This window comes from Sparassis crispa (assembly GCF_003851025.1).
Source record: "Sparassis crispa DNA, contig_000000F, whole genome shotgun sequence".
Lineage (NCBI taxonomy): Eukaryota > Fungi > Basidiomycota > Agaricomycetes > Polyporales > Sparassidaceae > Sparassis > Sparassis crispa.
Window position 1 is genome coordinate 1,186,221 of NW_020939747.1, and position 25,606 is coordinate 1,211,826.

Sequence of the window (25,606 nt, forward strand, 5' to 3'; positions counted from 1 at the left end):
AGGGCTACGTTGTAACCACAAGGTGTAAACGACGAACAGAGAAATGGGTAGTCATCTTCTCGGCGAGACCAGCTATGAAGATGATTTGAATTGAACAGATGCAGACGTGCCAGACATCAAACTCTCTTCTGGAACAAATCGCATAAATGCACTAATACTGACGACGGGTGTGCTAACATCCTGCTGTTGGCAACTGTCAAGAAACTGGCGCTATATTAAATCAGAAGCAGGATAGTCGAGGAAGCGCGCGGCCTTGTGAGACCGCACACGATATTGAGCAGTTTCACAAATAAAACGCGCATTTCAAGTATATTACAGACTTTGTCACACCAGATGCAAGACCAGTGGAGCGAATAGTTTCAGGGAGGGACATCCTGCCCGGCCTTAGTCGGGGAAGAGTGGGGTGCAATTGAGGCGAGCGCCGCGAGAGAGTGCAGTCGATATCCATGTCAGAGGATCGGCCAGAGTATAACACCAGCCACTGCAGCCTGTGGGAGCTGTTTACGACGTACGTTGAGATGGTGCATGCAAGCTCGAGATTGAGAGTCGAGCTCGAGACTTTGGTGGACGAACTTGAAATTGCGACAGCGAGCGCTTACTGTAGACGCTTAATGCTCTCGAGTCCCGACGATGCTGAATGAGAAGTACCGGGGTGTTATTGAACAAATTCTGAGTCCCACTCCCGCGAATGCTCAAGATTTACTCAAGGAGCTCGGATTCTCTGGCTTACCCACACAAGAACAGGTGCACAGAGAAATAGAGCAAAAGCTGCTATTACCCAAGGAACGGCTACCCGACCATTGGCTCCCCACCTATCAAATGTACGTTCATGCAACCGTTATGGATGAATTCTGAAACATGAGTGTTTTTTTAGACATTGGGACCATCCAGTTTCCATCCCATCGCTGCTAAAGCTCGAACCTTCTCCCCCACCTACCACCCTTGCATTCGTTCGGACTGGGCTTCAAGGCCGTGTTACAGGCTACACAGAGGTAAATCATTGGAATTCCATGTTGTCTCCTCTTGAGCTGATGCTGGCCCAAGGTCTCCAATCCGCGTGTCACGACTGGACTTACCTCGACGTCCCTTGATCGCGCTCCTGGCCCCAGTAGCAATTTCGTTAGAGGAAAATCAGGATATGTTCCATTCTGGCCTGGAGGGTTGGAGGAGATACGGAAAGACCCAGTCTCGCTGAGTGATCTTCATGAAGATTCCCGTGGCTTGAGAACAGTTGCACCTGGATTGACTCGTGGGCTGCATCTTCCTGGCGATGATGCCGAAGAGTCCGCTTTAGCAGACCTGGAGAGAGCCTCGCAAGGGGGCGGGAAGATTGGCCACGGCGAAGTATCTATAATATTGTTCCGAGTGGGGTCCACTTCTTAACCGCCATCTTTTCAGGACGACGAAGTACCTCTCTACTTAAATGGGGATGCGATCTCTGGTCCGTCAGTAGTCAACGGTGTGTCCGAGATAGATGAACTTCTCCCTACTACAGTAAGCAGCCTCTTCATGCAACTGAGACGACAGCAATTTATATTATGTTTACGTGTGTAGAGATCCCAGCTAAGTTCCATCCCCGCCTCGCGCAGATCCCACCGGCGCACCAACATACAGAAACGAGACTGGGCACATGAAGTTGACATTAATAAGCCTCTCACTAACTTCCACGAGCTGGTTCCAGATATGGCCCACAAGGTCTTTGGTTGCCGATTTTCCAATACAATTCGCTCATCATTGCACTGACAGTATCCGTTCGAGTTGGACACATTTCAGAAACAGGCTGTGTACCATCTTGAGATGGGTCACTCCGTGTTTGTTGCTGCCCACACGTCGGCGGGAAAAACGGTGGTGGCTGAATACGCCATTGCATTGGCCGCGAAACATATGACGCGGTTCGTCAATCAAGACCTACGGCGCTGCTCGTTCTTTGACCTTTCTTACAGAGCTATCTACACATCACCGATCAAAGCCCTATCAAATCAGAAGTACCGCGATTTCAAGCAGACGTTCTCGTCGTCCTCGGTCGGTATCTTGACGGGAGATGTGCAGATTAACCCAGAGGCCAACTGTCTCATCATGACCACTGAAATCTTGCGCAGCATGCTGTACAAAGGTGCCGACCTAATTCGAGACGTTGAGTTCGTCATCTTCGACGAAGTCCACTATGTGAACGACGCGGAGGTGAGTTCGTTGAACTTATCTGCTTCGCATGATGTCTCATTGAGATTGCACAGAGAGGTGTCGTCTGGGAGGAAGTTATCATCATGCTTCCAGATCATGTCAATATTATTCTGTTGTCCGCTACTGTTCCCAATACAAAAGAATTTGCGGACTGGGTGGGGTGAGTCATCCATATCTCCTTCATCTGATTCCGGAATGGAACTTGACACTTCCCAAGGCGCACAAAGAAGAAAGATATATATGTGATCTCGACCGCGAAGCGACCAGTACCGCTGGAACACTATCTTTACGCTGGCCGAGAGCTATACAAGATTGTAGACGCCGATAGGAATTTCGTGACACAGGGGTATGAGAAGCAATCCCCATTCCCATGCTACTTTGGCCTTTCTGAGTTCCGTCACCAGGTACAAAGACGCAGGCGAAGCTCTCCGGCGGAAACAAGACAAGGAGCGCGAAGCAGCTGGCCTACCTCCAGTCCAGCGTCTCGGAGCACGTGCGGCAGCGCCACAGCGGGGACAACGCGGTAGTGCCTCCGGGCGTGGCAGCCAACGAGGTGGTGCGCCGGTTCGAGGAGGCCCTCCGGCTGGTCGGGGAGGCTCGCCTCGCACATTCTACCAGCCCGATAAGAACCTATACGTGCATCTTCTGGGCCACCTTCGTAAGAAGGCGCTGCTGCCCGTAGTTGTGTTCACTCTATCGAAGAAGCGATGCGAGGAAAATGCAGGAACATTGACAAACGCCGATTTGTGTACGTCGGTGGAGAAAAGTGAGATACACGTCGCAATTGAGAAGGCGTTGTCGCGATTGAAGGGTCTGTATCATCTGCATCTTCTATGCATTTTTAGTTGATAGTTTCGCCGAGCAGGGACCGATAGACAGCTGCCACAAATCCGCCGTATGCGCGACTTACTCTCTCGCGGTATCGGCGTACATCATGGTGGACTACTTCCTATCGTGAAGGAGGTGAGCGCCGGAAATATCTCACTAACGCAATGCTAAATATTCAAATCAGGTCGTAGAGCTGCTATTCGCCCGTGGCTTAGTGAAAGTCTTGTTTGCGACGGAGACCTTTGCTATGGTGCGTCCAAGTACAAAACGGGGACTTCCCCTTTTTTCTCATGCAACTCGTCCAAATAGGGGGTGAATATGCCCGCAAAATGTGTGGTTTTCTCAGGAATACGGAAACACGACGGCCGTAGCTTCAGAGATATTCTGGCTGGTGAATATACACAGATGGCGGGCCGTGCTGGGCGTCGTGGTCTGGACCTGACAGGTACTGTCGTGATAGTGGCGAACGATAACCTTCCCGAGGTCAGTGTCTTCCGACGAGGATTCCTTCTGGTACTCAGACTTTGGCTATTATTAGCAAACCACCTTGTTGACCATGATACTTGGTACCCCGTCAAAATTGCAATCACAATTCCGCCTCACGTACAACATGATTCTCAATCTGTTACGTGTGGAGGCACTGAGAGTTGAGGAGATGATCAAACGGAGTTTCTCCGAGAACAGGTCCCAGAAACTTCTCCCACACCAGCAGAGAAAAATGATCGAGGTAGTTTCTTATTTCCCTCTTGCTGCTACGTTCTCACCGCTGGAGATGCAGAGCGAAAAGGCGTTGTCCAAACGAGAGAAGCTAACTTGCGAAGTGTGCTCACCAGATATCGAAAGTTACTACGACACATCCTTCGATATCATCGAACATAATCAAATGCTGCTGAATATGGCTGCAAAACATTCGCAAGGTCTGAGGCTGCTGGGCATCGGAAGAGTGGTTATCCTCCGAGATGGGGTGCGCTGGAGCTTTTCTTCCCAAGATGATGTGACGTGACACCTCCATAGCATTTTAGATCAAACATAGCAGTCATGATGAAGTCTGCGGGTGTTTCCGATAATGTCAAAGTGTACTACATGTTAGCCATGGTAGACCCCGATACCAAGAGTGGGAAACACGGTGAGCATACTCCCAGTACCCGATTTAAATTGATGAGTGATTAATAATATACTTCAACAGACGTGGATGCTCAGAGCATACCCCCGCGGTGGCCCTTTACGCCAGCTTCACTCGCAGTGGACGATGCAACGTACGAGCTCAGACCTGTGCCATTGACGAGCGTCGCGATGGTGTGCGACTGCGTAATCAAGGTATGTGCACCATTCTCTATCTGGGTCTCGACATAGGCCGACTATTCATTTGAAGGTTGAAGTGGATCTCATCGTCTCGGGTCATCGGATATCATCAATGCAACATGCCATCGGGTCTCTATCGATGGTCTTGAGTGACTGGATAGCGTCTGGACGTATACCCGAGGTGGACTGGAGTCGAATACGTTCGTTAGACTTCCAAGAGACACTACGCTCGCGCAATGAACTCGCGAAACGCCTCCCTGGCTATGCTTGTATTCTCTGCGAGGATTTCGACGACCATGTGAGCAACATGCAATACAGAGCCGATTGGAGATGCTGACCATCTGGCTTTGGTTGTAGTACATCGTCACTCATGGCGAGAAGGTTCTTCTTGCCAACATCGCTGAGCTCCAGCGGACATTATCAGACCAAAACCTTGAGTTGATTCCAGATTACGAGCAACGAATAGACGTTCTCAAGGAGTTAAAACTCATCGATGAAAATTCCACAGTCCTGCTCAAAGGCAGAGTCGCTTGCGAGGTGAGTTGCTATAACGTATGAACGCAGCCTTAGTTACCGGTTGAACCTTCGTGTAGATCAACTCCGTGAACGAGCTCATCCTGACCGAGCTAATCCTTGAGAACACACTTGCGGCATACGAGCCAGAGGAGGTCGTCGCGCTCCTGTCGGCATTCGTGTTTCAGGAGAAGACAGACGTGGAGCCTGTCATTCCTTCCAAGCTCGAGCAGGGCCGCGACGCCATTATGGCTATCAGCGACCGTGTCGAGCGAATACAGGACGCGCACAAGATCCCAGGTGTGGAGTTCCGCGGGCTCAAGTTCGGTCTCATGGAGGTTGTATACGAGTGGGCGAAGGGCATGGTACGCTTTTTGTCTTCTGCGTCTTGTCCTCGACAGTAAATTGACAAGGTCGCATAGCCGTTTGAACAAATCACAGAGCTGACAGATGTGGCAGAAGGGACCATCGTCCGTGTAATCACCCGTCTGGACGAGACCTGCCGCGAAGTCAGAGACGCAGCTCGCGTCATTGGCGATGCCGAGTTATTCAAGAAGATGGAGGAGTGCCAAATCAAAATCAAAAGAGACAGTGAGTCTTGCAATCCATGTTTGCGAGTGGCACGCCTGATGTATATACGTCCTTAGTTGTATTCGCCGCAAGTCTGTATTTCTAGCTCATATGCTCTTGTAGACAACATTTTGTGTATTGTGTATCCAGCGAACTGAGTGTACCATCATAGCCAATGTTGAAATGGAGGTAAACCCATACTATTTCCTGCCAGCACGAGCCCAGAAATAAGAAATGATCTTTGCAAAACAAGCACAGAACAGGATAAGGTCGTAACAGTACGCTAGCACGCGGTGGACCATCGCCTCCCTTTACTTCCGCTTCTTCAGAGTGGTGTCCACCTTCTCTCCGCCCGCTGGCACGACAGGCGTAGTCTCGGTCTTCTGCTTGTCATCGGGTGTAGGTGCGTCAGTTTTTTTCGAAGACTAGCGAAAGAGCAGGCAGTGAGCAGCAAGGAAGTGGAAGGTCAAAAATATCCATACCTTGGTGATTGTTGCCTGAGACGCTCCAATGAAACCAAACATCATACCGAGCATACCGAACAGAGTAACAACAGCAAGTGCAAAGGCCGCGCCGGTCTCAGGCTGGGTCTTGAACGCAAGAAGAGGATCAAGCTTGGCAAGCTCAACGAACTTGAAGATCTTGGCGCGCAGGAACTCAATCGGATCCTCCTGGAAGCTGATCGTCTCCTCTTCTTCATCGGCGTCAACGACTTTCTTAGCCTTTGACTGCTCAACCTCAAGAGGGTGCTTGATGTCAAAAGTCTCCGCGGCAAGAGCCTTGGCGTCGTCAACGGAGTGGCCGATGTAGACGTGGTCGAAGAGGATGTCCTCGGTCATGGTCCAGAGTTCGATACCAACACCACCCTGTAATGAGTGGATATCAGACAGCTTATAGAAGTGAGACCAGTGTACTAACAATCTTGTTTAGGTTCTTAACGGGGCTCAGATCCTCGAAGTAGGCAGGATTGGGGATCTTGCGGGGAGCCCATTCGCCAATGTATGCGGGGTTGTCAATCAAGGGGGCATACCACTTGCCCTTGTACGCCGGGTTAGCCTTAGTGGGACTATAGGTAGCGAAAACAATTCAGCGGGCGAAGGACAAAACCGAATGAAACCTACCGCTTCCACTCGCCGCAACCGGGTGCCTCGTCGCACTTGGGGTTGCGAACGGTAGGTGCGATCCAGTCACCGTCCTCCTCGTCATCCCATTCCTCGGGCTTCTCGGAGTCTGTTACAAAGACGAGATTAATACGAAATAGTACGCTCGGCCAAGATGCTATGCATACCAGGGTCGGGGATCGTCTCAGGTTCGTCATCCAACCAGCCCTCAGGCTTACCGGCATCCTCATCGGGAATTTCATAAGCCTCATCCTCATCCCAGTCATCAGGCTTATGGGTAGGAAATTAGTTGGAAGATACATAAGACTGCAGTATTTCGTGCTAACCTTGGTCGCCTCGGGGTCTGCGATCTTCTTTTGGTCAACCCAATCGGCGGGCTTGGAATCCTCGGGATCGTCAATTTCCTTCGGCGGGTTAACAGGAGGGTTGAAGTCTTCAAGGAGGTTGCCGGATGCCTTGCTTTCGCCGTTGAACAGCACATCGAATGTGTTGTCAGGACTGTGTGACGTGTCAACGAATGGGCACTATATAAATTGCTGAAAAATAGCTCACTTCAGCACGAGAGTGTAGAGGTTCGTAAGCTTCTCAATGGTGGGCTTGGGAGGGACCTTAAGGTGCTTCTCCTCGTACTCGCCAGTGATAGGGTTCTTGTGACGGAATATGAAGTGAATCTAGCCGGCAATATCAACCAATAAGCGCTGCGAACATGATGAACCGGGACAGGGCTCCAGATATATACCTTCGTCCCAGGACATGTCAAGTCAGGACCAAACATAATTGTCCATGGGGTCTTGTCAGAGAACTCTTTGCCCTCCGTCTGGAAGCCATCTTCAAGTAGCTTGAGATAGCCTCCACCGCAGTTGCCGCCCTTCTGATACTTGACTTCATACTGGACGACGAGGGGCTTCTCGCTAAAGTCAATGGGGTCAGAGAAGGGGGCGGAGATGGCGTGGTGGGCAGCCTTGGTCTTGGCTACGAGACCATTGTCGCCCTCGACGACGGAGATAATGGGCTCCTCGACGGCCCACTTGCCTACGTAGCTAAAGGTCTCGCCGCCAACGGAGGTCTTCTTGGTGGCTTCTGACGCTGTCCAACGTTCTGCCCAATCTTCGGAGAACTGCTCAATGAAGGGTGCCCTGATATCCGTAGGCTGTATGATAGGAGCGACATAAGGTTGGAGAGGCGTGATGCGAGTAATACAGACATGCCTTCAAGACAGGCTTAGGCTCGTCGACAGCCGACACGGTAGCGGCAGCGAGGGCCAGGAGGGCGGCGGAAAGCGCTACTCTTCGCATTATGTACGAAGGACCAAGCCGAAAGATGGAGATGTAGATGGGAAGGAAGAAAAGAGCGAGGAGGGTGAGGTAAAGAGGAGAAGACAGGTGTCTCTGCTAAATGTCCTCGGCTGTGACCTGCCACGTACACACTTTCCACTCCTGCCACGTGCACCTCCCCGTTGTGTTCATATTCCACGCGTTTCCCCATCATGATGAGAACGAAAGCGAGCGTGTTCACCACCTATCTACACCTTACATTACACAAACTAACCCAGCAAATCTGCATGCCCCGACGCCGATAACGCAAGCTGCAGAAGAGACAGTCAGCGCAAATACACCAACTTCAAATGCATGATCGCGCACTATGAACTCGTCGTCCAAATATTTTGACACGGCGATCTGATCACCGAGACCCTTCCGCCGCCGGGTTTTGAGTACCAAATCTCGCGCCAACGCTTGCCCTGACGCGGGCTCCAGAGGCCGGAGCTTGATGCTCGTGTCTGTCGGGTCACCTGGCACGATTGACCAGTGGTCGAACACCTGCAAGCAGAACGCCTGCCCTTGTGTCGCCGTCCTCAGGTCCGTCTCGAAACCGTTCGCGTCTATCACAGGAATGAGCGCTTTCACTGTGTACAACGGCGAGCCCGCCTTCGGAATGTCTTGCGTGACATGTCCACGCCGCCGGGCCAGAACGGTATACACTGCCGAAATACAATCCGCCGGTGCTTGCACCTCCACGAAATAAACAGGCTCCATAAGTCGTGGTGTAGCCTAGAATATTGGACTTAAGACTGATGTGTGCGCAAACCTAGTCAATCTGCTCACCATCAGGAACGATGAGTAACAAACACGACGCGCGGTTGGCACGATTTGCCCGCCACCCCTGAAGATTGGCTCTTGTGCAAGGCTCGCGTCGAGTATGCGGAACTTGACGTTGCGCATTGCTGCATGAGGTGGCGATTAGCCATCGGTATGGATAACGGTAAATGCACTGACGTTCATCGCACAAGGGTCCTTCACGAGTACCCCATTGGAAGCCTTGTTTGATGTGCTCCTTGACAGTGCTCAGTAGCTTCTTGTCAATCTGCATATCATCATCAGCCGGATTGGAAGTGACGCGTGTACGAATCAGCAATTACCTGCGATGGTAGTGTGTCGTCAAGCAGAATATTCGCACCATTATCGTTCGGCCCAAACGCCCATATTGATCGGGAGGCGAGCAGGTCCCACTGATACTTGTCCTCGAAGAACTTCCCGCGCTCCTTGGCGGACATACGCATAGTAACACGACCGGTCTCAATGTCCTCTGCGATGCCTCGCTCCAGCGGCTCTGCAATCATGGTGATCTTGTTCCTGGAGAGTAATGACTATCAACAATTGGCTCTGACGGGATAAGTAGAGGACTCACTTCTTGTTCGGCGTGTCGGCATAGCACTTGAGCGCACTCGTCTCGAGCACCGTCTCACAAAACTTCGTGACAGGGTCCGATACCTTAATCTCGATCTCAGAAAACAGTCTGCGCAGATCATGCATGACACAGTCGAGGTAGAGTTCCCCAGTGCCAATTACCACATGCTCGCCGCTCTCTTCGACCTTCGTGGACACCAGTGGGTACGACTTGTTGACACTCCGAAGGCCCGACAGCATCTTCGGCAACTCCGAGGGCGCGATGGGCTCAATCGCGATTTTCAGAACAGACTGCGTCATGTGCCTGATAGGCCGGAATATGTGCAGGTCATCCTCAATGTCGAATGAAGCGAGTGTCGCCGTCTTGGTGATGGACGCGTCGATGCCGCCTAGCAAGACCAGGTTGCCCGCCGGGACTTCTTCCGCAGGGACGAAGTATCTGCAGGGACACCGTCAATTTCACAATACAGCTGTAAACGGCGAATGGCTCACCGCGCTTCGCTTATCCATACGTCATCCAGGGTAGCCTTGACCATGTCTTCTTCATCCTCTGGGGAGTAACCTTCTCCTAATACCTTCAGGTCCATGCCCTTCCGAACGGTACCACTAATTACGCGTCCGAAGGCCCTGAACGACTGCGCGTCGGTGGTGTGGTACAATTTTGTGACTTGCACCATCAACGGGCCCTCGGGGTCGCACGCCTTCATGGCTGAGACCAACTCCGATGTCATAGGGCCCGTGTAAGTCGATTCCACCTGGCAGAAAATGAGTTCTAAACTTCTGAAATATGCAATCGAAACCCGAACCTTCGCCGCGGTAGCCTCAACCGGGGACGGTATATGCTCCACAATCATGTCCACCAGCCCAGTGGCCGGTCCGAAAAACTGGTCGAGCACGGCCTTTAGCAGCGGGCGCACGTCCATCTTGTACATTACCGGTGCAAGCTGGATGCGGAGGCCGTCAAGCGTCTCCTTGAGCGTGTCCGTGTCCTCACTGAGCACCTGACTGTACAGCTTGTACAGCGGCTCGAGGATGAAGTGCACGAAGGTGCGATTCGCCTCCGGATCCGCGGGCTTGCGCGAGAACTTGCGGGTCTCGTTGTTGAAGTAGATGTTGCCCCATAGACGGTTAGCGAAGGCGGGGACGTCCATCGGACCTAGCATAAAGGGCAATCAGGTGTGGCACTCGACCGTGTATGTCGCCGTACCGTATGTATCGGCATACATCTGCGCAAACGAGCGAAGAGTGAAACACCAATGCATATCTGTGCTTGCAAACGCGACATTTCCATTCTCTGGACTCAGTCGCAGGGCTGGATCTGGGTTAATGGCACTAGTAATACCTGTCAGAGCGGCACATATATGCAGAGCGTGTAGTTCAAACCTAATGACATTGTTGACCTCCTCAATTGTGTGTTTGATCTTGTAGAACGCATCCGCAGGCTTAATGCGCAACTCGAGAATGAGGCGGTCGATTTTGTTCACTACGAGGGTCAGCTTCAACCCCTCCTGCAAGGCGTGCCGGATGACGGCCTCAGTATTCACCATGACCCCCTCCACGACGTCCACCACAAGGACAACACCGTCCACAAGACGCATCGCCGCTGCGACCTCGTCGACAAAATTGACATGTCCCGGCGTGTCTATCAGGTGAATGAGGTGTGACTTCCCCGAGCTCGACGACAAGACGAGTGACATGGGTGAGGACTTGATGGATATCTCCCGCTCCCGGGACAGCACGTGCGTGTCCGTATACCGCGTCTGCAACACGCAAAGCTCAGTCGGGCTAGTCGCAATGACGATGTGAGAAACGAGCGAACCTGACGATCTGAATCCCATACCATCTTATGGGTCTCGAACACGAGCATGTCCATCAGCGCCGTCTTTCCGTGGTGCAGGTGCCCCACGATGGCGACGTTCCGCACAAACTCGGGAAATCCGGTCATGTTCAACATGAAACTGCCAACATCAAAAATTAAGAGGGGAGGGCTGCAGGAACATGATGCTTACGCCTTGTCGAACCGCGTCTCTGGCATTCCCCTCTCTTCCACCGCCCATTTTCGCACCTTCACGGGCGCGATGATGGGTTCGGAGAGCGGTTGCGCATCCTCCTCCTGGACTAGAGTCTCTACCTCGGGTCCATACACGTCTTCCGCTGACGGGTAGTACTGCTTGTCTTCATGCAGAACGACCGCATTGTGTACTGGTTCTAGAGCAGCTTCTTATGTAAATGATTAGCTGGACAGAGGATGGCCGACTAGGTACCGTCAGCTTCCATCAACGCCGTCTCTTCCTGCACCTCCATGGGTTCCTCCTCGTAACCCTCAAGCGGTTGGGCCTGCGCCTCGCGCACGAACTCGTTTTGGGGGACCTCTTCTTCCTCGTCGGACTCCAAGTCGGCACCAATGTAGTTTCCGAACTCATCGTAGTCCTCGAACGATGCCATGTTGGAGAGTAATCGGCTAGTGGAGCAAAGTTATGAGGGCACTGTACACGATCGACGCAAAAGCAAAGCCGCAGAAAAAGGCAAAGTAAAGATGACCACAAATAGTATTGACCCAGCAAGTTCACTTCAGGAGTTTTTGACGTGGAGTGGCGAAACCGCAGGACCGAAGCACAGTGGACGGTTGCAGAAAGCAGGAGCGCTAAGCGCCCAACTCGCGACGCGTCTTCAAAGTTGCCCCGCCACTTCGCCGTCGTCGACCTGCCATGGCCACGCTCTCAGACGACACACTACGCAAGGTATGTCGTCGCGTCTCTCTTGTTCAGAACAAGTCATTGAAGTCTCGCAACAGATCCTGGTGCAGATCCAGCAGACCGCTGTGCAGTCGCAACGCGCTCTGAATGTATCACGGCAGCAGATCGCCGCGAAGGAGCGAGAGCGGCGGATTCTGCAGCTGACGATTGAGGAGATCACTTCTCTACAAGGCGATGTGAACCTGTACAAGGGTGTTGGGAAGATGTGAGTGGCCAGTGCATCTATCCTTTCACCGCCTAATGCGAGCAGGTTCATGATGGTCCCGCGCCCCACAATGGAGAAGGAGCTCAAGACGGAGGAGAAGGAGCTTGCTGATGACCTCAACAATTTGGCGAAGAAGGTGTGCTCACTCCTTTCGTTCTTGCCTATTGGTACTTAACGCTCCTCTAGGCGAAATACCTAGAGAAACAATTCAACGACGCCCAAGGCCAGCTCCGCGATATCGTACGTTCATTCTCACCCGTTCCCTTCTCTTCGTAGTGCTCAACTGGATTTACCGTTTGCCAGTTCCAAAACGCACCGAAACAATGATACCAGCGTCCTCTGTATTCTACCCTCGCCATACCGCAGTTGTTGTATCAATAGGTTTTCATCCTCGCTAATTTTAGACTCCTCTGCTGCATACAATCTAGTACTCCGTCACCTGGCCCGAGTTATCCGCCATCAATGTAATAACCCCCAACTCGTGAATGCGCAATTTCCTACAGCGACCAACTATCTGGCTCTGCCTGCATGGCTCCAATAGAGCGCATATATACGGGCTGCACACTCCTTGCGTAGACTCAATGAAAACATTTAGTGGACGAACATTATACATCCTGCAACCAACTTCAAGACCAACAAGGTGTGCATGCAGAAACCACCTCTTATAGCGTTCTCGAGCTTCTCTCTATCAGTGGTCAGTCCTTTAGATGTCCCTATACAATCAACTACTCCCGCTTCCTCAAACCATTTACCAAATATCTCCGCATCACCGGAAATGATCTCATCGGATGAAGTCCAGCTCGAAGAAACCGGCGACCTCAATTGCGACTGGACATCATCCGACAGCAGTTTTGTCAGAACTCGCGCCAATGCACGAAACATCGTGAAGGAAGAGAAATGTGGTGCCATCGACGTCGATGTGATTAGATCGCCCTTCAAGGTAAACCAGTACGTAGAAACGTGTGCGTGTTACACCTACCGATGTTTGAACACTCGATACCAACCAAAAATTGGGGCATGTTTCATTCATTCACCTTTGTCCAGGACGCTGGTGCACTGGGAACATCGCCACGAACTTTGTCTCCGAAGAAGCTCGAGACGTGTTCATCCGTGGTAATCTCACTGCTGTGAGCATCCTTGGCTTCACTGCCTAGAAGAAAAATCCATTCGACGAGGTGCGATGGATGGTAAATTAGATACGAAAGTGTAACACGAATATGAGACCAAAAAGCTTTGTGTCGTCGCTGGCGGTCGTCGCGGATCGAGCTGGATTGCTAACTCATACACCGATACGGGGAGGACTATTTTCTTCATCTGGACTTGAACGTTGAATATTTGACTACCTGGATGTGTGCAAAAATGATGTCGAGAAGTCGAGCCTGAAATAATCGAAAAACTGTAGGTCAACTTGGTCCGCGTGTCGTCATTCAAGGTAAACTCATCGCATCTTGACTGTGACAGCTGGTACGCGTTCATCAGAAACATACTAACTGAGTCTCTCCTAGCACAGGAAGCATTACCACTTTTATCCATTGGAAATAACCTGGCAAAAAGCATGGAAATCAATAATATATTTTCAGAGGAAAAACCTCGAGAAAAAAGTGAGAAAAGAACAAAACATTCTCACGATTTTTCCCTTGGAAATAAGTTGCCTACCATATCAGGCAACTGGACATGCCAGGACATGCCAAAACCCGGACAAAATTACTATATTTGGCAACCAACTTATTTCCAGTGGAAAAACTGCGGAAATGCTTTGTTCTTTTACACGTTTTTTCCTCATGTTTTTCCTGCAGTATAACTTTATTGATTTCCACACATTTTTCCAAGTTATTTCCTCGGGAAAAAAGGGGTTATGCGTCCTGTGTAGGATATCTGCTTCTGCATTCCCGCCACAGGACTCTGGTGCAGCAAGTATTGTCGGTTCTGGTGTAAAGCGGCAGTCCAATAGGCCTGAAGCTGCGGACAGCTTCCGATCTTGGGTCCCATTGTCCGAGCCTCGTGCCGTTTGCTCCGTGTGGCGCGTTGCACTGCTCGCTCGATTTGGCAACTCATCCACGCTTTGGGCAGTCGAACAATGCCAGTGCACTACTGAGGGTCCAAGCGTGCCCTGTCGGCTAGGTTAAAGCAACGCTGCGGATGCTGCTCAGAAAAGTATATATAGGGCTCTGCTTCACTCTCTTTCCCATCATTTTCCTCTTCACTGGTGTCCCCTCGGAGTCCTTGAGCTCTCAACGTCTCTCCCATCCTCTAGCAACATTACTCAACTTTTAGTGTCCGCGGCGACAGGTGAAACAGCGAAGGTAAATTTTTTCTCGATGTTTTAGTCCGCCATTTACTCCCACCGACGCGTGCTTCACCGCAGGTCACTCAACTTTGCGCTCTAATATCCTCAAGACCATCTCCAAGTTGGATTTCTGACTGGGGTCGCTGGTTGGCTTGTATGGCCGGGTGACACGGCGATGCGACCTCTTCGTCGTTGACTGTATTTACCTTTTGTTCTGGCGACGGTGACCACCACTTTTGCCACAACGGTTCTGTACTCATCGACGGCGATAACTGAAGACAGTGCTGCTGCGACATCTCAATACTGGTCGGCGGTCTGTCTGTGACAATATCGGCACTGTACCCTTCAACGGCAATGACCCATGTGGCGACGTCTGTGGTTCTCTACTCTTCGACGGCAACTACAGTACTGAACTAGGCTTTAGGCTAGGCGACCCATCAACAGCATTTGCGGAGCTAGGGACCACCTGTGGCCACACTGGCTTCGACGGCGACTCTGGCGGTTGACTTTTGTTCTGTCTACGGTGGGTAGGTGGGCCTTGGATACTGGCGAGGATGTCTGAGTTCTAAGCTGCGGCGACATTGATAACGCTAGCTGAGCTGGGCAACACTTGTGGCCACACTGCCTTTGGACTTCTGTGGCGAATCTGATGGCGGCTGACTCTGCTTGCTTCTGTCGACGGTGGGTGTGTGGGTGACTGGCGATACTCAGTCTGAGACTGGCGACGTACTTAGTCTGAACTTGAGCTGGCTGGGGTGTGCTGAGGAGGCTCGACCGATGGCTCGACTTGTAGCTTACTTCTGGCGACAATCTCCTACGGTTCTGGCTGGACTGTCGACGGCTTACTATTGCTCATCTTACGCGACGGGTATCACCTCGTGCAGCGTTCTCTGTACTGATGACGCGTTCTGAACGCTTGGGCTTGGGCTTGGCGACGTACTGTGGCACTGAGGCTCATCTGGAAACTGCAACAAGTCTACACGGGCTACATAGGACTATATAGTAGGGACTTGTCTAGCCGAGTGCTAGCCGAGCCTACATAGTCCTACATAGGCGGCTGTAGACCCCCGAGAAAAACACCAGTTGCAGATGCTGGTCTTCCTTCTCTTTTACACTCGCTTTTCTGAACCGACAATCGCGTGGAAAGACCCCCCTGAGGATGGCGCGGACCTCTATGTGGTCCTCGGGACGAGTACCCTGTCGCCTTCGGGCGGCGGGCGAAACCAACTCGCGCCGCATCCGAGCTTCACAAAAACTCAAGGTGTGCTCCTTCCTTCTGCTGTCCGCGAGCTGGTGGTTGGCCTTTCAGTTCTAGGCGGCGTCACTGCTTGTTCTAGTAACCATGGCTATCGTGCTTCGCCTTTATGCTCGGGCTGGTGCTATATCTGGTAATAAGTATGGGCTCTGTACTCCTCGACTATTGACATGACTATTCTGCTCGACAACATTGCTCTTCGGCGGTCTCAGCGGTCTCGGCGGTTGCGGCGGTTGCTCTTCTGGCTTTGACTATGGCGCGATGGAATCCGGTTGTTCTCTCTTGGCTCGGCCTTCTCCACTGGCTGTGATCTCTACTGTGACAGCTATTCATATCGGGACTGCCTTGCATCTGTCGTGGAAGTATGCCCTTTGAAAATATGACTGCAGCTATGCCCGTCGTATAGACTCCTATGATTGTTCTTATCCTGCGGAGGCGGCAATGCACTTGGTTACGCATCGACTTGCGTGGAACTTTATGTGCCGACAGTGGTGCTTTGATCCTCTTTTGCTGTGTGCGGCTCTGGTTCATATCGCTGCTTCAATCTGTCGATGTTTGTCTGCTTCTGAATCCGGCGGCACGCTATGCTTCTGTTTCCATGTTTGTCTCGTTTTATTTTCGTCTCTCCCCTTTTTCTTGATCATCTTATCTGAGAATTATGTTGCATGCCCCCTCGACTGAACTGTGATCATTACTTATCGTCTTGTACATTCATGTGGTGGTTCGTATTTTTCTTTGAGCACTGTCTTCCTATCTCCAGTAATTCGAGCTTGAGTGCCCACTTCCCGGCATATCCACTACTGGAGCAACCTCTTGTCTGCGGCTACATGTTCTTCTGCTGTTGCTATGTGGCTATTACTCCCCTCCCGAAACTCCTCCTGATGTATGCTAGGCTAGTCTGTACCGCGGGTGCTCCGACGTTCCGGTACAATTCTGGCGAGACCACTGAAGGCTCTATGCGCTGTGAGGCTCCATTGTGTCTGTTGCTGGAAATGCTTGCGCTGGGGGTATCGTTATGTAGCTGTTTCGTTCAATTCTTGTTCGTCAAGGCATACGTAATCTGATAGGGTGTACTATCGACAAAGAAATATGTGCAAGTCCGCACAAGCGATTGGAGCCACAACCGCGTCCAGGCACGTGATCGCGAAGCAAAAGTCACTCAGACATTTAAAGCGCGATAAATCTATGTTATTATGTGCTACACAAGCTACACATCCAAATAAGGTACTCTACGACAGACATCTAGAGAATGAGCAGTCTGCATAGTTCCGTCTCCGATCAAGACGAGGGTCGATAAAGAATTGCGCGTGAGAACGAGTGGAAAACAGCACCAAGGCGAGTGATTAGAATAGACGTTAGAGTTGAAATCGTACGATGTGCTTGATGCATCTATCGAAAGTGCTTCTAGAGATATTGCGGATGCATGTGCGGAGAATTGATAGTGAAATGCCGTCTAACGTTTCGCGTAGCGCAGGAAGCGCGAGGCAACTGTACATGGAGATATTGGTCGTCAATTATGAGTCAAGTGCGGAAGGCACAAGAAACTCACTGATCGTGACAATGACGTTGAACACTATTAGTGTGCCGTTAATGAAAAACTGTATCTCCAAGTTGATGTTATTCAAAGATACACTCACCAGAGTACGACAAGAAAATAAAGGCATCCCTCCAACGGTTCGAGTATCGAATGTTCAGCGGCGTGAAGTACTCATCGCCGGACTGATTCATGGCATGACTTGGTTAGGATCCTAGTATCACGGACGCGCAGGTACTCACAGCGTACTGGCAGTACTGGCAGGATTCAGTGGCGTTTGGGTTGTTCAGGTAACCACCGAATGCAGCGACAAACTCGCCCGCCCAACGCTGACAGGTCTGTCCGGATGGCGGGTTGAAGATGGAGAACTCATCGCTGCGACACCGAATGACGAGACCACTACCAACGTTTTTCGGTATGAGGTCGGAGAAGGGACGAGAGAGGTACTCACTGTAATTCAGTCGACAGCATAGAGCTGAGGGTGCGAGTGAACGGATCTAGCTGGTACATCCAGGTTTTCCAGAATTTCTCCATCGTAGGGTACGGTATGGTGACCCCACAGAAAGTCCCCAAGAACACACCGATGAAGGGATTGAACAGCGGAGCGATCTGGCATCGTTCAAGTATTACTTAAAGGGTCGCTTCAAGAGAGAGAACGACAACTTGCCTGCATACTCGGGGAGAGTGCCCCAATCAACTGGCCTAGACTCACACCGAATAACTCCATGAACAGAATGACTAGGAGCTGGAAAAATGTGCCTCTCGTTCCCGCTGCTCCTTTGCCGAATCCCATCGGGTATACCTGAGCGAATACTGAGACTCAGGGTGAATTGGAGCGAAAAGGACATACCATGAGCACCCAATATAGGATGGCACAAAGTATCGAATAAGGTATTTCACCGACGAGCTGGGCGACAGCGAACACGTACGGCGAATAGATACGGCTGGATGATTCTGCACAACATATTAGCATAATGGTAACTCATACAAGTGTGCATCGTTCATTCACCTCGAATGAATATTCCTATGTACGTCATTGATTATTAAGAAGATCCTACGGAAGACTATGCACGACTTACTTCTATTGAGAATCCACAGCGGTTCCAACTGGCCCATGATAATTGCAGGTACGATCGTGGTCCAAAATCTGTAGGTAGATAAGTCGCAGGTCAAAGTCTCAATACCGGACACTCACATGCCAAAGACGCGATATTGGAGCTCACGCACACTGTTCCCAAGTCGCAGGAACGGCAGCGAGACGAACAATGATATGAAAGCATGCACGAAAAGGCGACTAAAGACATAATCCGGGGAGCGCCACAACATCATAGTATTGCGCTTTACTACTACCTGCATTTGGTACCAGAAGGGCGCCGCATCTTGAAAAGACCGTTAGCCAATACCTCCAATTGATGGTCAAACTCACATGTAGTTGCAGCGTCAGACTCATTCTGCGGGCGATCCGCTTCATGCTTGATGCGATCTATGTCGGCTCGTACCTCAGCATATTCAGGGGAATCCAGCCAGATGTCATTCCAGTCCCTATCGCCGATACGAGGAGCTAAGCCGGCACCTATTGCATCCAACATGAACTAAGCGAATCACATCAGAAATCAACATTTCGGATACATCGATCGGCTGCAACGAATACACCTACCTCGGCAGGATTCACATTATTGGGGCATACCGCTCCATGACGAGCAAAATATGCCCGGAGGATACGTGAGTCTGCTCCGATATCTCCAAAATATACCGTTTCACCTCCGCGTTCCAGTAAAAGCAGCTTGTCGAATGTCTGTATGAGCATGCTGGAGGGCTGGTGGATGGTGCAGAGGATGGCCTGTCCACCATCTGCGAGTTTGCGCAAGAACCTGACAACATTCCACGCGCTCTGGCCGTCCAAGCCAGAGGTTGGCTCATCTAAGAAAAGTAGGGACGGTTTGCTCGCAAGTTCCACCCCAATCGTTAGTCGCTTGCGCGCTTCGACACCAAGGCTGTACACCACCGCGTCAGCGAGGTCTTGTAACTCGAGGACCTCAATCATCTCCTCCACGTAAGCGTCCTTCTCGGCTTTGGAAACGTCGCTGGGCTGACGAAGATATGCTGAAAACCTCATCGCCTCTCTCACAGTTGCGGTACCTTCGTGCACATCCATCTGCTCAGCTAAGTGGGCTTTAGCAACCTGGCGAACGAGGAAGTATTCTGAGCGAACGCACCATAAGCCGTCCTACGCGCGAAGTCGCGCGGAAGGGCACGTCCTTCCAGAAGCAAATCACCCGAGACAACACCAATGTTCTTGCGTTGTGCGAGAACATCCAGACATGTTGTTTTGCCTGGAGTGGTTCAGGTTAGTTGAACAAACTGACGGATAAAACTTCATGGATCTTACCTGCTCCGGACGAGCCCATTAACGCAGTCAATGTGCCGGGCTTGACATATCCATATACGTCATGGAGAAGTCTGCGAGTACCTCCTTCCACTGGAACGAAGTAGTTGATCTTCTCCCACGTGAAGCTCCTGCGCTGGGCGACCGTATTGCTGCACACAGTCAGGTTACAATCCACCGTAGATGAGGTAGAAAGTCATACCTCTGGGCCTGCGACGTCCGAGACTCAGTCAGCTCGAGCTTTTCTTTTTTGTCTGCGCCGGACTGTCCGGCGCGTTGCTCCTTCTTTTCGCGGAGGACAGCATTGCGAGCTTTCATGTCAGCATCCTCCTTAGCGAAAATGGTAGCACCAGAACCACTGCCGAATTGCTACAGCGGACTATCAATGGAGATACAAGACCCCATGTCAAGAAAACCTACCGTGTAGAACTCTGCCAAGAGGACCTGCGTGAGCTGGAACAAGAAGAAGAAGCCCACGAGCACAAGGAAATTACGACGCCAAAGATCATGCGTGTTAATTCCGTACCCAGTTTCCAGATACGAATGGCCGGAAACCAAGGTCTGGCCTGGCACAGATCCGTACAAAGTACAGACCTGGTTCGGACCAAGACCATCCCTATACCTGGCGTCAATAAGCGGTGAGGGTAAGGGCGAAACGACGTACGGGTAGGTGGTAGAACCGGGGGGGTTCCGGGGTACGATGTAATTGCCATTGCACGTCACCTATGACATCAAAGATGAACGGGTGATAGAATGTCGTAGAAGCACTGCAACATACGTCAAATCGCATGAATTCATTCTCCAGACACGCAGTCAACGCTATAGAGCAACGTGAATACGGACTGCTCTATCCGAACAGGTTAGGTTATTGAACGCACCATACGCGAGGGGGTCTATGTAGTACTATCCGACTGTCAACCTTCGCACTTGCATGAACTATTAATCGTCACTCACAATCCAAAACAACCAGCGTTTCATCGTCAAGACAGGAATCTGGTAACCTGTATACCCAACCATGTTCGGTATGAAGAAGGTTCCGATCCGGAATGCAGCGTCAAAATTCGAGCACATGTACCCGAACGTCCTGAAGAACCCTTGCATCGTAAGGAATGTCAAGTAGACCTGTGAAAGGCATAAGTGGCATAACAGCACTCCATGAAGGAGGAACACTCACAAAGAGGTGGAATGTGAAGAAGCCGCCTGCGGAACGGAATAAATTGGCCATGAAATAGATTATTACGTTGTAGATGAAAACCCTCGATGCGGAGAAAGGTATGTCTGCGAACGTGTTGGCGATTACTACAGCCGCTGGACGGTACAGACTGTAGCTGGTCTTTATAGGAGTGCACTCAGCATATTTTTTCGAAGACTGATAATCCCGTTAAACACACCTGTTTCTTGATAATCGGCCGTCCGAGCATTTGCGCAGGCATCTAGGAGCGGAGCATTCAGTAAAGAAGGAGAGGCTACACACGCCACAAATAACATACCTCTCCGAACGTGTCCAAGGCGACGGTGAGCATTCCAGCAAAAATCACCGAACCCCGCGTGAACGCGCCAGCAGAATCCGGCTTTAGGTCGAAGTACGCACCGCCGATAACAAGGGCGAGGACCTACGCTCGAGTCAGCACCCCACCAATCCGTTCTAAAACTCGGCATTTAACAAACTCACGATGGACAAGCCAAAACTGGTGATGAGCTGGAACCTGTCCTGGAGCCGCATGCGGAATTGACGAAGAGTCAAGGCACGAACTTGGCCAATGAAGCCCTGCGTGTACGGGCTCTTCTTCGAGACCCCCCGCTTCTTGTCAGCGAGCACGGCAGCCCGGAACGCCTCCTGGTCCGCCTTGTCCGCCGCCATCAACTTCTTGTATTCCTCTAGCGACATTTTCATTTCACGAGCGAATGACGAGCCCAAGAAGGCAGATTCCAGTTCCTCGGGGCTCGAAGGTACGTCCGCCTCGGAATGGCCGGGTGCAAACTGGCGTTCATTAGGATCGGTACAGCCTGTCACGTAATCCGGAGTACTCTGGCGGGGCATTGGCAAGAAGCCTAAGCCTTCAAAATAGGGGCGGGCTTGGGCAGGCGGGCCAAAGTATACTCGGCGACCCTTGTCCAGGACGAGAACTTTGTCAAACTGCTCATAGATCGACTCGCCAGCCTGGTACCTATGCTCATGTCAGCAAGCTTCCAGAGCGGCATCTGAGACAAAAGACTTACAACGTCACAAACACAGTCTGCCCAAGAACGTCGGTCATTACTCGCAGAGCCTTGATGAAGTCGAGGGCAGTACTCGCGTCGAGACCTCGAGTGGAATTATCGTAACACAAGACATGCGCGCGCGTAGCCATCATTTCTGCGATGGAGACACGCTTACGCTCCCCTCCAGAGACGCCACGGACAAACTCATCGCCAACGTACGTGTTCGCGGTATGCGAGATATTCAGCATACGGAGGAGAGTATTCTTCACGGTCTGATCGAACTCTTTACGAGACATTCCAGGGAGACGACCATTCGGGCCAGGAGTCTTAAGCGACAGAGCAAACTCAAGAGTCTGGGAAACAGTCAGCGTTGCAATATGTAGATCATCTATGCACGACGTCAATCGAAATCTCGTGCTGCTGTGAGGAAGGTGAACCAACAAACCTTCTTGATTATAGGTGACTTCACCCTTGTACATTTTAGCCATTTCATGTGCATCAATTCCAGCATAGAGCACGTCGCCCGAGATATTTGCGTACGACTCCCTATCATTCGCTATCGTTTTGAGGAAAGTAGTGCATCCAGCTCCGGGACAACCCAAGACCAGACACATTTCTCCAGGTTTGAGAACACCGTCAGACCTTTGAGAATGGTGAGTGCTACACCGACGGGACTTGATTGATGGACTCACTCATGAAGGATTGTAGTAGTTTCCATGTGGCGCTTCACGGGGACCATCCATGTAATGAGTGACCATGCCCATAGGATGGGCGTGAGGAAAAAGTTGAGTGCATCCGCTGCAGCGCCTCTCAGTACGAAAAATCAAGTCAAAGACGACATTGCTTACTGCCGAACGTTTTGACATATATCTTGAAGGTTTACACATGCCACATAAACGAAATGAACCTCCTCTCCACAAAGCATATGTACACACCTTATGGCCTGTTCCGCCGATGACATCGACGCGTAACCGTTCCCAAGTGACACCGACATGCTTGTGCATGATGCCGGCTTCCTGGTTCGCGTCATTCGAGGAGGAGAGGTATTCACGTAGGTCGAAGGGCTGTTCCTCAATGCTCTTCTCGATATCCTTCTTTTCGAGATCCTTCTCGTTCTGAACGGCAGTGGCACGCCTCGTTAGTTGTCGAGATAGCAACTCAAAATCGGCCTCCGCTTGGGCGACATCGACATGGTGAGCAACGGGAGTGTCACCTCCCCAAAGGGAATCGTCCGGAGGAGTTTCTGACATTGGGAGAGATACTCGACGAGTGAGGGGGGAGGGACAAAGATTACCGCACGCATGGTGTAATATTTAAACTGGGCGGATCAGGGCTTACGAACATCACAACGTGTCGGAAAGCCCGAGAAATCGGGAATCATGACGGGGAAAGGATTTGACACAGTCGTAATTGCCTAGTACGTGAGTAAGCTCACCCGAAATTTTCAGGGTGGATTCCTTGCGTCCGCCGCCACCATATCGATCGATGGTGCTCACCGCCGAGTCAGCTAACTCATTCACTGACTCAGAATCTGCCAGGAGGAAAATCTGACGATGTGGTCGTGAATGGGCCAGATATTATTCATATCGAGTTAGTGTCCTAAATCCTGCGGAGAGATGGTAAAGTCGAGTTTGTGTAGTTCGCCGGCGTGGACTGATCGTGAGGAGGAGGAGTAAGTACATCGTCATTGGTCCATCGAGGCAGATTTCTTCTCAGATGGTCCTCGAATTATCTGAGACTGCCTTCGATTCAATCGGAGAGATGGGAACAGATTTGTACTGTCATCCCATACACTTTTTTCGAACTCAGACAGTGACGCGGAGATGCGCTCGCAGTCTCCGCGCGCTTCACCTGCCCTTCAGGACCATATTGAGGGTCTTCACCTGATGAAAGAGTATCATCATCTAACACCTCATATGAACATTCCTAGGCTTTGACTACCATGAAACCTCACCTTCTTTGGCCCGGCAAAAGCAGGGTCGGACTGCGAAACCCTGAATAATATGAGCGCTGGGAGGCCGGCACGGGGCCGAATAGACTTCACCCAAACGGGGAAGTCTATTTTGGTCCCGCGTACGGGCAATGGGCGCTTAAGGTGCACTCTCTGCTGCGTCTTCTTGACTGCAGCCATGTACCTCCTCCCCGGCCTCGCCTTCTTCGTCTATCTCCGCCTCGTCGCTACTCATACTGGCCACGACGAGCCAGCGCCAGGAGAGACCGTCCAGCAATATGCACAGAGACACGTACGTGAACCTCCGCTAGTCATAGTCGCCGTGTTAATCTTCATTCTTTGTCAAAGATGGCTTCCGAGCATCACATGTATGTGACACGTTCAAATTTTGTGGGAACGCGGCGACTCACCCAATCCTGTGCACAGCGACTCGTTCGATACTGAGAGCTTCTTCCACCTACATGATCTCAACCGGTGCGCGTCCCGAACCTGCTCACGCATCCAGTTAATCTCACAGCTTCGTGCACAGAGACGGCGTTCTTGACAAGGAGGAGATTGAGGCTATCTATGGTGTGCATCACGTTTACTCCCAGAAAAAGTCCAAGGTACGCCTACCCCGTCGTGTATCCCTATCGCCCACTTACGATCGTTGGATCCGCATAGGACGAGGTTGAGCACCAGAAGAAGGCTGACCACATCGTTAACACCGTGTTGAGACTAATTGACAAGAATGGCGACGGCAAGATCACCTTGGAAGAGTTCAAGCAGGTCGGACTCGAGGGCTTGCCCAATTTTGACGCCCTAGGCGCAGAAGGGCATCACTATGATGTCGAGAGCGGTGTGTGCTATACATCGGCATTTCCTTCGAGTTTTTCTGATCGCAGCTTCTTCCTTCTCCCAGAATTCTTCCTCCACCACGAAGGTAAGCCGCGCATTCCCGACATATCACCTTCCGCCGTCTCAGCCCATCCCAGAACAATTCCATTCCCTGCCCGAGACGCAGACAGATGACGCCTACTCGCACCCTGAAGATCTCGAGCACTTCGCCGCACACGACCAGATTGAGCGCGAGGAGGCCGCGCGCGAAGCTAAATTCCAAGGCATCACCGTCGAGGAGGCGCTCGCGCAGCACGAGCCGCACGAGGAGCCCGTCGCACAGCAGCCCGCCGGCGGCGCGCAACAGGTGGTAGACCAGCACGCTAAGGAGGCCGCAGACTCACCCAGCGGCATCCCGCGGGTGTCGCGCCCTGTGCCCGAGAGTGATGACCCTGCAGTGCGCTTCCAGAGCGTGAAGGCGCAGGGCGAGTGGGGTGATGAAGGGTATAAGCCTCCCCGTTCGCCGTCAGATCGACTGAAGTGAGTTGGTTTGACAGCTTTGCGCCGTCACTCTTCTGACTGATATTTTGCAAATATAGGAAGAATTTGCCGTACAAGGTAATCTGGTCTTTGTCAGACAAGTCTCAATGTTGACGCACATTTTTTTGTAGTACAAGTTCCGCCGAACTTGGGGCGATTTCTGAGCATCTAAGTATTTATTTACGTTTATTGTGTTCTTCTTGTCGGTCCCTTCCTCTCTTTGTATTTTCGGAGAATTTATTAAAGGCTCTCAAAACCACCACAGCTTGGTTTACCTGGGTTGAGTGTATACACGCAATCCGCCCCTTGCTTGACCGTCGCTCCATGTATACCATCGCAGTTTGAAATCCTGGATTACCACGTATGTTATTCACTTGGCGTGCTTACCGCGCCGGCAGTGAGTGTGCAATATTTACGTGGTATAATCACTGTCAGGCTACAGCACTCACAACGTGAGCAAGTATTATACATGAGT

The 25,606-nt window shown here is 51.4% G+C and overlaps 7 protein-coding genes across 7 annotated transcripts; 4 read left to right on the plus strand and 3 right to left on the minus strand.

Moving 5' to 3' along the window:
• Nucleotides 1-630: 630 nt before the first annotated feature.
• SCP_0103890 (Putative ATP-dependent RNA helicase) lies at nucleotides 631-5,500 on the plus strand (the record flags this gene model as incomplete). The annotated part of the gene is made up of 22 exons (XM_027752626.1): nucleotides 631-821; nucleotides 875-992; nucleotides 1,045-1,344; nucleotides 1,399-1,494; nucleotides 1,555-1,695; nucleotides 1,747-1,892; nucleotides 1,944-2,181; nucleotides 2,235-2,341; nucleotides 2,399-2,527; nucleotides 2,586-2,992; nucleotides 3,047-3,144; nucleotides 3,194-3,259; nucleotides 3,319-3,492; nucleotides 3,548-3,736; nucleotides 3,788-3,973; nucleotides 4,024-4,135; nucleotides 4,196-4,326; nucleotides 4,382-4,609; nucleotides 4,669-4,848; nucleotides 4,905-5,189; nucleotides 5,247-5,415; nucleotides 5,472-5,500. The coding sequence occupies 22 exons, from the start codon at nucleotides 631-633 to the stop codon at nucleotides 5,498-5,500; spliced, it is 3,720 nt and encodes a 1,239-aa protein (XP_027608427.1).
• Nucleotides 5,501-5,705: 205 nt separating this feature from the next.
• Nucleotides 5,706-7,810, minus strand: SCP_0103900 (Calnexin homolog; the record flags this gene model as incomplete). The annotated part of the gene is made up of 9 exons (XM_027752627.1): nucleotides 5,706-5,819; nucleotides 5,877-6,260; nucleotides 6,313-6,460; nucleotides 6,516-6,624; nucleotides 6,683-6,785; nucleotides 6,842-7,013; nucleotides 7,068-7,186; nucleotides 7,255-7,665; nucleotides 7,724-7,810. 9 exons carry the CDS (start codon nucleotides 7,808-7,810, stop codon nucleotides 5,706-5,708), a joined length of 1,647 nt encoding a protein of 548 aa, XP_027608428.1.
• Nucleotides 7,811-8,058: 248 nt separating this feature from the next.
• On the minus strand, nucleotides 8,059-11,644 carry SCP_0103910 (Pre-mRNA-splicing factor cwf10; the record flags this gene model as incomplete). The annotated part of the gene is made up of 13 exons (XM_027752628.1): nucleotides 8,059-8,100; nucleotides 8,156-8,563; nucleotides 8,618-8,736; nucleotides 8,789-8,876; nucleotides 8,932-9,145; nucleotides 9,201-9,638; nucleotides 9,692-9,954; nucleotides 10,006-10,355; nucleotides 10,407-10,531; nucleotides 10,583-10,959; nucleotides 11,019-11,157; nucleotides 11,209-11,407; nucleotides 11,464-11,644. 13 exons carry the CDS (start codon nucleotides 11,642-11,644, stop codon nucleotides 8,059-8,061), a joined length of 2,943 nt encoding a protein of 980 aa, XP_027608429.1.
• A 263-nt stretch (nucleotides 11,645-11,907) lies between these two features.
• SCP_0103920 (Probable prefoldin subunit) lies at nucleotides 11,908-12,487 on the plus strand (the record flags this gene model as incomplete). The annotated part of the gene is made up of 5 exons (XM_027752629.1): nucleotides 11,908-11,940; nucleotides 11,994-12,160; nucleotides 12,206-12,296; nucleotides 12,347-12,400; nucleotides 12,464-12,487. 5 exons carry the CDS (start codon nucleotides 11,908-11,910, stop codon nucleotides 12,485-12,487), a joined length of 369 nt encoding a protein of 122 aa, XP_027608430.1.
• A 3,049-nt stretch (nucleotides 12,488-15,536) lies between these two features.
• On the plus strand, nucleotides 15,537-16,651 carry SCP_0103930 (hypothetical protein; the record flags this gene model as incomplete). Its single annotated transcript, XM_027752630.1, has 2 exons — nucleotides 15,537-15,743; nucleotides 16,595-16,651. 2 exons carry the CDS (start codon nucleotides 15,537-15,539, stop codon nucleotides 16,649-16,651), a joined length of 264 nt encoding a protein of 87 aa, XP_027608431.1.
• A 504-nt stretch (nucleotides 16,652-17,155) lies between these two features.
• Nucleotides 17,156-23,074, minus strand: SCP_0103940 (Brefeldin A resistance protein; the record flags this gene model as incomplete). Its single annotated transcript, XM_027752631.1, has 29 exons — nucleotides 17,156-17,190; nucleotides 17,252-17,275; nucleotides 17,340-17,421; nucleotides 17,479-17,635; nucleotides 17,688-17,845; nucleotides 17,904-18,038; nucleotides 18,087-18,190; nucleotides 18,246-18,260; nucleotides 18,316-18,383; nucleotides 18,432-18,615; nucleotides 18,663-18,828; nucleotides 18,894-19,399; nucleotides 19,453-19,569; nucleotides 19,626-19,774; nucleotides 19,825-19,991; nucleotides 20,043-20,238; nucleotides 20,287-20,345; nucleotides 20,401-20,441; nucleotides 20,501-20,525; nucleotides 20,577-20,744; nucleotides 20,797-20,955; nucleotides 21,014-21,055; nucleotides 21,113-21,235; nucleotides 21,295-21,790; nucleotides 21,843-22,212; nucleotides 22,270-22,466; nucleotides 22,517-22,622; nucleotides 22,673-22,694; nucleotides 22,760-23,074. The coding sequence occupies 29 exons, from the start codon at nucleotides 23,072-23,074 to the stop codon at nucleotides 17,156-17,158; spliced, it is 4,386 nt and encodes a 1,461-aa protein (XP_027608432.1).
• Nucleotides 23,075-23,953: 879 nt separating this feature from the next.
• Nucleotides 23,954-25,295, plus strand: SCP_0103950 (Uncharacterized calcium-binding protein; the record flags this gene model as incomplete). Its single annotated transcript, XM_027752632.1, has 9 exons — nucleotides 23,954-24,067; nucleotides 24,124-24,143; nucleotides 24,202-24,249; nucleotides 24,305-24,380; nucleotides 24,439-24,613; nucleotides 24,677-24,697; nucleotides 24,750-25,131; nucleotides 25,191-25,209; nucleotides 25,263-25,295. 9 exons carry the CDS (start codon nucleotides 23,954-23,956, stop codon nucleotides 25,293-25,295), a joined length of 888 nt encoding a protein of 295 aa, XP_027608433.1.
• Between the last annotated feature and the right edge of the window lie 311 nt (nucleotides 25,296-25,606).